Genomic DNA, 12118 nt, shown 5'->3' on the forward strand with positions numbered 1-12118 from the left:
ATTCACTAAACTAATGTCATAGGGCATGCTTTATTCTAGATTCAGGAATAGCGATAAAACGTCAATTCAGTTGTGATATGTTATTCCAAAGGCCCTAAATGGGATAGTCAGGTGAATGAAGCATGATTTTTGTACCAAGAAATCATCACGAATTTAATTTTTGTCAACATTTTCTCAGTCAAGTCCAGAACAACCCGATAAAAGTTTATCTGTCTATCAAGATTTATCAATGATACCTGCTTATTTTGTTAAAAATTGATGGTTTTATTGAAAACTAACCCGGCCTATTCTCTTTTATTTTTCAACAATCTTCAACTGTTAATCTATAGATCCTATTCTCACCTTAACTCTCCTTATATAGGTGATTAGGTGTGTGAAGTGAAGCAAGAAATATATGGAGGTTTGAAGTGCAAAAAATGTTGGCATTGCAGGTTGGTTAGAATGAGGGAATGGAAATGGTGAAAACAGAGCGTTAATGGAAATATGGTGAAGGGAGTAGATAATGGAGTCACATTCAATTCAGTGGTACAGTTGAGCTCCTTGGATTCTATCCCATGACGGCGGCGCGGCGGAGGAGGGAGAAGCAAGCTAAGGTGGTCGGAGTAATTAAGAAAACCACTTCTACATTGTACATTTTAAACAGTCACAAGCTATTGTAATATTCAATTTTTTTTTCACATGTTTTTCTAACATTCACACCCTGATTCCTGAGACCCTTCTCTCTCTCATCACCATTATCCCATGCATAGACTGCACACTATATTATATATATATATCCACAAACTAACCTTCTCCCAGTTTCTCTTTTCAACAAAAAAAAATAAAAAAAAAAAATACAAAAACTCAGAAGGCAAGATTTTACCTTCTGCACATTTGGATAGTGATTATGAGTTTTCCTCATCACTCAAAAAAATTAATTTAACGAGACATAATTGAACGAAGAAATTAAAGTCCTACATTGGTCCACTATGACCCAAACATAGGACATTATACTCATTGATTCCTGACGTATAGCATTTCGAAGCAATTGACGTATAGAGCCTCCTTACATGTCAAGGCCTCTGGATTTGGATTATATGATTATGTGAATATGTAAATATGTATTGTTTGGTAGTATGTTTGAAAAATTAAAAAAATGTTGAAATTTGAGGATCTTAAATTGAATCAAATTAAATCCGAGCCGAAATCAAACCGTTTCAAACCGAATGATTAAAACCGAACTGAATTCTAATGTTAAACCAAATAGTTTAAATTTTTTAAAACCGAAAAAACGAAATCAAAACCAAATCCAAAAAAAAAAAAAAAAAAAAACGAATCAAAATTCGAAACGCCTACATTGATTAATAGATCCCGACATCAAATCTGGAGTAGTATTAGTTTAGTTTTCAGTTCATTTTTTTAATAAATAAATTATAGTCCGTAACATTCAAAAAAATTATGGTGTAATTACTTTGTCATATATAGCAACCATTTTAGACTAGAAGTAGTTGACTAGAAAGTGGATAAAAAGTCAAGGTCCTTATAATAGTTAGACATATATAATTAAGTTTTAAATTTTCTTAAATAAAGTCAATTATATTATTAAATGAATGATGGTTACATATATGTAAATTTACTTTTCTCGATGAAATTAATAGAGTAAGATAATTTCATCATTTTCTGCACAATTTTTTTGGACGACATAAAAAATAAGTAATATATTATAAGAAAAGTAATATTTGTGCAACAAGTTCAACAAAAAGAAATATTTAACCAGATCTAACTAGTAACCTCTAGTATTAAGAATCATGTTTGACCACTTTACCGTTCGGGACTTTCTACACCATTTTAGTCATGGAATCAAGCATCATGAAAGGTTTCAAATGGTAAAAGATTACATAGCATATGAAAAAAGAAATCAAGAATTATAGACTGAAGAACTCAAGAAAGCAACCTTCTAACAACTATGTTTACTTGATCAAACATTTGTGAAAACAGAGGTAGCAGTACTAGGTTTGTTCTGCGGCCAAGAAACATTAATCTTCCCTTTCTTCTTCTTCTTCATCCACATGAAGATCAATCGAACCGTGTTCCCGAACATCAGCAAACTCATGACACAGCACCAAACCGTGACAGAAATCTGAATCACATTACTCAACTGCGCCCGGTACTGCTTGGGGGTGATGATGACAATGGCGATGCCGTAGGACAGCGCAATCGTGGTGACGGCGAGCCACATGATCACCATCAAACCCCACAGGAAAGGCCGGCGCCGGAAGGGCAGTCCGCTTATCAGAAGCAGAATGGTGCTGAGGGAGGCGACGAAAGCTGTGGTGTTTGTCTTGATGAAATAGCGGTATGCCTTGGCGTGATTATATGCCATCACCGCTTCCCCCGCCTTGTGCGGCTGCGGGGATTCTGAATTCTCCTGCCAGACTCCTCCCGGAGGGTTTACTCCGGCCTGGAAAGCCATGGTGGCGATGAGGGACGCCACCACCATTATGGAATCGCGTTTTCTTGATAACCAGTCTCCGGCGGGGGTTTGGTGGTTGTTGTTGGTGGTGGTGGTTCTGGGTTGGTGATGATGATGAGTGGTGGAGATTTCCTTGGCTCTTAAGGCTCCGGCGTCTCGGAGCATCTCTCCGATCTCGAAATCGTTTGTGTCTTTCTTCAGGCCTTGTGCTAGAACATCTAATGCTGTGTAGCCATTTTCATTGGTGGAGTTTACAGCTATTTGACTGATGCTTAGCAAATGTTTGATAATCTGCATTTGCAAATATGACTAAATTATTGTTTGAAAATTTTGATGTTTTGGAGATTTGGGCCCTGTTTGGTAAAATGGTTGTTAGCTTGTTAATTAGAGGGTATAAATAGTTAATAACATTAGCTGATTGTAGAAAAATGTTTGGTAAATTAGCTGTTAGCGGATAACTGTTTGGTATAATTTCTTTTTCAAAAAGCTAATTGAAAAAGGTGCTTGGAGTAAACTTTTTGAATTTTAGCCTTTTGAAGTTGCAAAAAGTTATTTAACCAAACATTTATATTGATAGTTTAACTAAATCAAACAATTAATAGTGGTCAAATAAGTCAAAATTGACCTATATGCCAATTTTTTACCAAAAGGGCCTTGATGGGAAGGGAATCAGCGGATCGGGCATACCTCAATTTGTTTGTCGGAAACAGCCAAGTGCAAAATGGTGTTCCCATCAGAATCTGTTGCATTCATAATCTCATCAATAATCTGTCTCTCAACAGTCACCATTAACGTCTTGAGAGCTTCAATCTGATTATGCTTCACACACAGGTGGAGAACTGTTTCCCTGCCGGAGACCGTTCTCTGCTGAACCGCCGCCGGTTGAACTCCCAGCAGCTCTTTCACAGCTTCAACCCGGCCTTTCATGGCGGCAAGGTGGAGGGGATTCCTGCCGTCTCGATCAGAGGCTAAGCACATTTCTGGGTCAGCAGAAAGGAGGAGTTTTACCATCTCCAAATCCCCTCCGACGGACGCCATGTGAAGCGGCGACGATTTTCTTGAATCCAACTCCGCCGCAAGCTTAGGATTCCGGCCAAGAAGTTCCCGGGCGAACTCGACGTGACCTCGCATCACCGCTATATGCAGCGGAGTTTCGTGGAAGCAATTCAGAGTAACTCTGTCGAGAACCAGCTCGTCTTCTTGGATCAACTCACGCAGAGCTCTCACGTCGCCTTTAATGGCGGCTTCATAAACCCTTCTATCCATGTTCATCTCTTTCATCATCTCAAACCACCGAAATTAAACCGGATTACTTTCAATTCCGTTATTACCCCAATATATATATGCTACAAGTCAATGCTTAAAGAAGTAAACTGGTTTTGATTCAGTCGTCTAATTCTTTGCTAAGAAAGAACATCGTTAGTACCTATGAATGCTGGGGATAATTCGAAGAAGGTGCAGTGCAGTGAGAACACGCCTTGGAGTCATCACTAACCCATATAAACGTCACCACATTTTACTATTTATACGCGGACAACCTTAATTTATGTGAGTTCTTTCTTTTCTTTTGTGAACTCCACCTGAGAGAATGGATAAAAGTATCTATGAGGTTTTTGTATTATAGCGTTTTGTTCAACTTAATCTTTATACTTTTATTTTGTTCAATTTAGTCTCTATATTTTCAAAAGTTGTGCAATTAAAGACAATAGTTAACGGTGTTGATGTGATATAAACCCAACGGGCTTGAGGCCCAAGAGAGGAGAAAGAATGGGCCAAGGATCAGGCTTGCCGTAATGGGCCCAAAAGAGATTAGAGGAAATCTACGTTGTGGGTCGTGGGCAGGCCCAGAGGAGAGTGCAGTCGAGTCCAGGGAGTCGGCATTGGGACGTTATGCCATGGAACCGTGTTCACCATTCATGGTGAACACGGTTCTAACAGTGTTAGTACACCGTTATCTTTTTTTTTTTTTATATAATTAATTGCGTGACTTTTCTTCTTTATTTTCACATTTTGCGGTTTCACTTTAATTTGAGGTGAACAAAGATTTCGGACATTCATAAATTATGAATTCATGCCTGCACATTCACTTTGGAACTATGCCTACACATTCCCGTCCGAGATCACGGACATTCATAAATTATGAATCCATGGCTGCACATTCACTTTGGAACCATGCCTACACATTCCTGTCCGAAATCACGGACATTCATAAATTATGAATCCATGGCTGCACATTCACTTTGGAACCATGTCTACACATTCACTTTGGAACCATGAGATTATGAATTTTCTGTTATAAGATTATGAATTTTCTGTTATGAGATTATGAATTTTCAGTTATGAGATTATGAATTTTCTGTTATGCGATTATGAATTTTCTGTTATGAGATTATGAATTTTCATTACATTCATAATTTCGGACATTCATAAATTATGAATTCATGTCTGCACATTCATTTTGGAACCATGCCTACATATTCACGTCCGAAATCACGGACATTCATAAATTATGAATCCATGCCTGCACATTCACTTTGGAACCATGCCTACACATTCACTTTGGAACCATGAGATTATGAATTTTCTGTTATAAGATTATGAATTTTCAGTTGTGAGATTATGAATTTTCTGTTATGCGATTATGAATTTTCTGTTATGAGATTATGAACTTTCATAAAATTCATAATCTCATAACAGAAAATTCATAATTTGATCAAATGCGCGCCGTTAACTCCACATCCGCGAATTTTTTTTTTTTTTGCCTAAAAACGACGTCGTTTTGCCTTGTGTTCACCATTCTCGGTGAACACGATTCCATGGCATAATTTGCGGTCGGCATTGACAAGAGTCGGCCAGCAAATGACCGTTGCCCTTTAAAGAACGCCTTTAATACGAAGTCAATTCAGCAGTTGGGAAGTTCGATAACGACGACCAACGGCCCTTAGCTTTGATAAGCCCTCATTATTTCACATTTAAGTTGTATTTAAATTAGCAAGAGGTGGCCACCTATAAATAGGCCCCTTGGAGAATGTAGAAGCAAGTTTTTTTGGAACCATAATCGTCATCGGAAAATTCCTTCAAAGTCGCAAACAAGAATAGTGAAGTTCCCAGTTATCTAGTTCCTGTATTTTATTTACCGGTGAATCCACCAACCAACGGTCGTGTTGGACCCCTCCTTGGGTCCAAAAGTCCTAAAACCAACAGGTGTTAATATTATCGTTAACTTATGTTACGTGGTGCTGACGATATTTATATTCCTAATTATATATTACTTTATAAATATTAAAAATTAATTATTTTTACCATTAATATATTAAATTAGTATGTCCAAAATAAATAATTACTACTATGTTCCTAATAAGATTTAGACAATTGTCAATAGTTTCACCACCTTTTTAAAGTAGAGGGACTAAATTGAATAGAATAAATGTATAAGGACTAAATTGAAGAAAATACGATTGTACAATAAGTTCATAGGTACTTTGACTGAGAGAATGTTGACTAAAATTAAATTTTTAATCAAAGATAAATTTCTAATTCTCAAAATTTATAGTGGTTATTGAAATATCTATTTGATGAAAAGATTAATATTTATCATCAATTTATCAACATTACGTGTAACTCTCACACCAACTAACCAGAAATATAACTTATATAAAATAGAAAATGTTTTGGATAATCATTTGCAAGTTTAGAACATTCAAGGTTGCCCATTATTTTCCGCAGCCTTCTTCTTCCCGTCTAACTCCTTCATCGTTGACCTCCACCGGAAAAAAGTTCCGAACAGAGACTCCGTCTCTTCCAGCGTTCTCCCCTGCGTTTCCGGCATCAAGGTGAAGAAGAAAACCCAAGCGATGACTGAAACCCCAGAGTACATGAAGAAAGCCCCGCCGATCGTAATGGCTTTATACAGCGATATAAACGACATTAACAAGCTCCCGCTCACCGCACGATTCACCGCCACCCCGATCGCGCAGCCCTGCGCCCGCAGCCGCAGCGGGAAAACCTCCGAGCAGTACACCCACGGGATTGGCCCCAATCCGATGGAGAAGAAGGCTACGCACAGTAACGACATGATAATGCACCACGCGATCGCCCACGGCAGCTTCTCCGCTGTGTGGTCGATTATTGTCAGCCCCGTCGCCAGCCCCAACATCGATGCTATGAGTCCTGCGGGCACAAACATGTAATAAATTTATAAGAGTATATGTTAGACTGTTGAAGATATAATCATTAATGTGCAATCTAAATGATAAGCGACTATAGTCATGTGTTGCTTGGAACCCGATGCAAATGTGTTAAGCATTTGCAATTCAAGTATCAGCTTAGACTTTTAGTTGAGATGAAGCATGCTTTAATTTAATTAATGGATTGAATTCGGTCTTTTTAGAATAACTAACCGCCAACGCTGGTGAGAAGCAACACGCGCCGCCCGACTCTGTCGAGAAGAAAAGTGGCGACTAAACAGAAGATGGTCTTGGAGAATCCGACGCCCATGCTGGCGAGCAGCTTATCCCTGTCGGTTTCTATGCCGGCCTTCTGGAATATTCTGGGACTGTACATAACCACCGCGTCGATGGCGCTCAGCTGCTGAAACAAATGGATGCCGACGCCGGTCAACAGAATGTGGCGGACCTTGGGCGTCGGCCGGAGGAACAGCTCCCTCCACACGCCCTTGCCGCCGCCGGATTCCTTCTTGACTTCTATGACGTCATCCTCGTAGTCCTCCGGTATCCCCGCCGCTTCTTTGATGTCTGCTAGCCTCCGCCGCGATTCTTCCATGGAATCCGAAGTTTTGTCCAGAACCTTCTTCGCCTCGCCGAGTTTTCCCTGCATCACCAGCCAACGAGGTGACTCCGGCATGGCGAGGACGCCGAGGGCCAATATGGCCGACGGAATCACCCCGATTCCCATCATTAATCGCCATCCCAGATTCAATGGAAGCTTCGCAAATGAATAATTTGCAACGAATCCAAGTAAAACACCTGTCCATATTATTGTCCAAAAATTTGAATTAATATAACACACAAATACTTATTAAAATCTATGGCATAATATTAATATATTAACTATGAATAAAACCTAAGCTGGTCATGATAATTTTCCTTTAAAAAAATGATAATTGTATAGTGTTGTAATAAATAAGTCACGATTGCACTACTAAACAAAGTAACAAAAAAGTTATAGGAGTGAGCACGATAAAGATGACACAACTGAAGAAGGAAAAGATATTGTCGTTTAGCACTTTAGCAGCCATCATATGTATGTAGAGTATCAACAACAACTTTTTTTTTTTTTTTTTGGGAAACAGTATCAAGAACAAAATTAAATCACATTTTGGGGAATATTTTAAAAAAATAAGCATCTATCGTCCAAACCCTATCTTACCTATATTCGAGAATAAGATACAATCACACAAATTAATAAGGAATATACCCCAGGCTACGATGCTCTTCATATATACCCAAGGTTTAATCAGGTATAAGTTGTCTCAAGATCTGAATTATTTTTTGACCTGAATCGACCAGAGTGTGGCATTTGACCGACCCTAGCCGCTAGTTAATTAACTCGTTGCCCTAATAAGTTGTTGCCTTATTCTTGTTGCGCTCGGGTTCGACATGGATAGATGCTCATCCCAAACCCCCGAGCATGATTACTCAACGAATCATGCAAGCAATTAACTAGACAGAAACATTCTTACACGTGATTGGTCCTCTTTAATCAACCGGATTATCGAATGCATGGAGGACCCACGGTGTATACATGCCGACCTCTCGGCATGTGTCCTATGAATTCTTATAAATACCCCACGACGCAATGATAAGGAAAACTAGGTGGCTACTTCTCTATAACCCTATTTAGCTCGGAAACCTCCGGCCTCACCCTTAATTATGAACTTAATCTCTTGAACCAACAAGTAGACTTCTCAAGGACCTAAGCCCGATCCAATCTTCTATAAGGCGGTATTTTATCACATCACAAATATTGCATTTAATATTGTATATGAGTAAATTGTTTTATACGGAGTATATATTAGAACGTGCAGGCTAAAGTTCAAAATAAAAGTCAATGTTGGATGTCACTTACACAAGATTACAAGTTAAAGATAAAATAAAATAAAAGGAATACCACGTACCGATACTTAGCTTTTCGATGCGTAAATTAAAGAAGTGGATCGGATCATAATTCTTATAAATTTTCTACTTTCTCTAATAAATTCATACTTATACGATACGAAAGTTTACTTATCATTTTCAAGAAGAATATTAGGAAATAGAGCAAAGGGTAGAAGTGTAAAACCTTGAAGAACCACCACCACACAAAAAGAAAACGTACCAAAGTTGATAAACACTTCCGGGAAAGAAGTGAGGAAGCCACGGATAGATTCCGGCGCCACCTCGGCGGAGTACACCGGAGCAATCATCAGGGCGTAGCCGACGCCGATTCCGGCCACGAAGCGGCCCACCATGAGGAAAGCGTAGTTGGTGGCGAAGCCCATCAACACCGCTCCGACGAAGAACACGCACCCCGCCACCACGATGGTGTACCGGCGGCCTATCAAGTCCGACGTCCTCCCCGCCACGGCGGAGCCGACGAGCGAGTATATGTTGATTGTTCCGATCAGGAACTCGACTTGGACGTCGGAGATTCCGAGATCTTGCTTGATGTAAATCGACGCGCCACTCATCACTCCCGTATCTGCACGTAAATAAATATCCATGCATATACATACATATATCATATCATGTAGTTTTTAACTTTTTATATTAACAAATCCGAAACAAAAAAAGAATTTAAAATAATAATTCTCACCATAGCCAAGTAAAATAGAAGTCATGGAAGCTAAGAGAGAGCAGGCCAGGGCGTATTTGTTCCGTTTTGGTTTCTTTGGAGGGCCGAGATCCGCCGGCAACAATGATGTGGCCGGCGGAGGTTTGGCGGAGTGAGAAGCCATGAGAAGATTGACAACAATTATTGGAAGCTTATAGGACTATAAGTAAAGTTTGGAAAAAATAAAATGAAGAATATTTTTAACTCGTAATCACTATTTAAAGATGTGAGCAATCAACAAGGCATTAGATTCCAAATGAATTTTCATAAGTTCAAACTCGAATGGTAAGGCTTAAATTCTTAATGCTGAAAAAGTTTGAGAAAGTATAGAAGGTATGTTACCTTGTAAAGAACCATGAATATGATATAAAATAGATAAATTGTAATAAAGATAATTATGTATAATAAGTTTAACAAAAGAAATATTGTTAAAATTTATATTTATAATTTTTAAATACGAGAATTATGAATTATGTTGTAATTATTTTTTTGGGGGGAGAAATGAAGAATTTTTTGTGTGAGAGAGTGAGAGACGCAAGTGTTGACTAGAGGTCTTTTGATTTCACGTGGTGTGTTTGTGCAATTGTGCTAAAGAGAAGGACATCCATGCCCATACCTACCATCTTTCACAAATAAATATTCCATAAAGTTGTCCAAAAAGAATCTTAAAAGATACTCAAAAATATTTTGAATGTTATATACAAAAATTATACGGAGTATTACCTAAATTAAATTTGAGGGAACTTAATATGTTATTGATTCAGATATTTTTATTTAGAAAGTGAGTATTATCAAATAAATTGATTAAATAAAAAAAAAGATAATGAAAACAAAAACAAAAAATTAAATAGAAAATAAAGGACAAAAAAGTGAAGTAAATAGGCCCCTAGAGTTTTTATTAGTTGGAAATAACCCTTTTGATCAAGACAACTTAAGAATTTTTTTTTGAAAGTCAAAAGCATCAGAATGCATTAATCAAACGCAGGGACTACAAAAGGAGGATTATCTCTCCAAACAGAGCGTGTGAAAACGGCACTTACATCCTTAGCGAGGGCATGAGCCGCCCCGTTGGTGTCTCTACTAGTATAACTAACCGTAGTACCAGACATAGAAACTAATAACTATAAACAAGAGTGTAAAACTAGACCAACATAAGACCGAAAATAGGATGAATTGCTAAGACTTGAGACCAAAACTAAGCAATCTGAGTAGATTCTGACGCTTGTGAAGCCGTTATCCTTGAGCCATGAAAGAGCTTCGCACAATGCCATTGCTTTTGCCAACGGAGGGTCGTAGAGGATTTAAAATACTCCGTATTATTTATTGTTGTTTTTGACATTTAGTTAAAAGTGGTTGATAATACGACCACTAACAATGATTGTCAAAAAATTTAGACAATTAAGCCAACCAAGAAAACAAGCAATTCAATGGAGCCACAATGGAAGGTTGGACTTCCATTTGGAAGGTTGTAAGTTCGAGCCTCAATGGAGGCGTTATTAGCTCTTTGTGTTTCAGTAGGTTGAGAAAGTATATGAACAGATACTACAATGTAATAGAGCTAGTAGCATTCAAAAAAAGAAAACAAGCAATTGGCATCAATTTTCAACCACCCGGTTAAAACTAGAGATTTTGATGTGTAAAAAATTCTCAAACATTCTGTTCAGCACAAGATATTTTTATTTTTTTCAGAAAAAAAAAAATAGAGAGCGCGTTTTGAAATACAAAAAGTAGAGAATGGAGAATTTTTTTTAAAAGGAATAATGGAAAATGAAAGAAGGGAAAATTGGAGACATGAAAAAAAAAAAAAAAAAAAAAAGTAAATGCAGCCCCATATTACAAAATAGTATTTATAGGCAAACAATTTTATCAATCCAAAAAAATCTTTTTTTTTTTTTTTGTATTTAATAAAATAATATCTCTACAAAAAAAGAGAAGATACAATTGAGAATATAATTTTCCTAATCAATTACAATCAATATAACATTTTAGAAACTAATTGATACTACTCAAAAAGATCTGAGCCATCAAAATGGTAAGCTTTTTTGGAATATGCATGCAATTTAATTTTGTATAGATATCAAAATAAGCATAATTAATATTTATAACTATCCAATTAACCAATCTTCCTTATACAATTTTCTATCTATTCTCTCCTTTTCCTTTTTGTCGAGCTATAACTTTTTTTAAAAAGTACAATCTGCATAAATAATTAATATGCTAAGAGATAGCTAGCCAGATAAGCATATAGAGGAAAAAAAAAAACTTATATACAATGGATAATTATTTTCATAAAGTATTAGTTTGAGAAGGGTGGTCTAATGGGTGGAACATGTTTATCATATACTTTCCGTCATCATATCGCATATAGGTCTTTCTAATACAATTTTTCTATTTTTTGTGAGTTTGTGTGTAATATGTAAGAACGAGATTCAAACCCTTAGTAAGTGGTTCAGTGTTTTGATAAAATCAAGGAGGCTCGAACTCAAATCAACTACCAATTTTAGGTATAATGTATAAAGCTAGATTTTTTTTTGAAAAAATGTATAAAGCTAGATAATTGCATTTATAATACGAAAAATGTTATTTCCTATTTGATGGAAATGACCCATTTTTCAGAATATTGTGTCCATTTTCTAAATATTTGTTTAATTATATTGAATCCTGATATATATTGAATGATATGATGCAAAAATAAATATGGAAAGTGTTTCTTTTTTTTTTTTTTGGGAAGTAGATTTTATATATATATATTTAACGTGACTAAATCAATTATTAAAATATTTTCAAAAAAAATCAATTATTAAAATCTTTCATATTTATTTGAGACAAATCAAA

General features: G+C 36.8%; 2 protein-coding genes across 2 annotated transcripts; both read right to left on the reverse strand.

The window, feature by feature from the left end:
* Nucleotides 1-1854: 1854 nt before the first annotated feature.
* On the reverse strand, nt 1855-3804 carry LOC109180978 (ankyrin repeat-containing protein At2g01680-like). The gene is made up of 2 exons (XM_019330710.1): nt 3140-3804; nt 1855-2743 (listed from the first exon to the last, which is right to left on the reverse strand). Exons 1-2 carry the CDS (start codon nt 3734-3736, stop codon nt 1958-1960), a joined length of 1383 nt encoding a protein of 460 aa, XP_019186255.1. The 5' UTR covers nt 3737-3804; the 3' UTR covers nt 1855-1957.
* Nucleotides 3805-5998: 2194 nt separating this feature from the next.
* Nucleotides 5999-9471, reverse strand: LOC109182383 (polyol transporter 5-like). Its single transcript, XM_019332557.1, has 4 exons — nt 9266-9471; nt 8789-9151; nt 6853-7437; nt 5999-6622 (listed from the first exon to the last, which is right to left on the reverse strand). The coding sequence occupies exons 1-4, from the start codon at nt 9405-9407 to the stop codon at nt 6153-6155; spliced, it is 1560 nt and encodes a 519-aa protein (XP_019188102.1). The 5' UTR covers nt 9408-9471; the 3' UTR covers nt 5999-6152.
* Between the last annotated feature and the right edge of the window lie 2647 nt (nt 9472-12118).

The sequence above is a fragment of the Ipomoea nil genome, unplaced genomic scaffold (genome assembly GCF_001879475.1).
Source record: "Ipomoea nil cultivar Tokyo-kokei standard unplaced genomic scaffold, Asagao_1.1 scaffold1043, whole genome shotgun sequence".
Taxonomy (NCBI): domain Eukaryota; kingdom Viridiplantae; phylum Streptophyta; class Magnoliopsida; order Solanales; family Convolvulaceae; genus Ipomoea; species Ipomoea nil.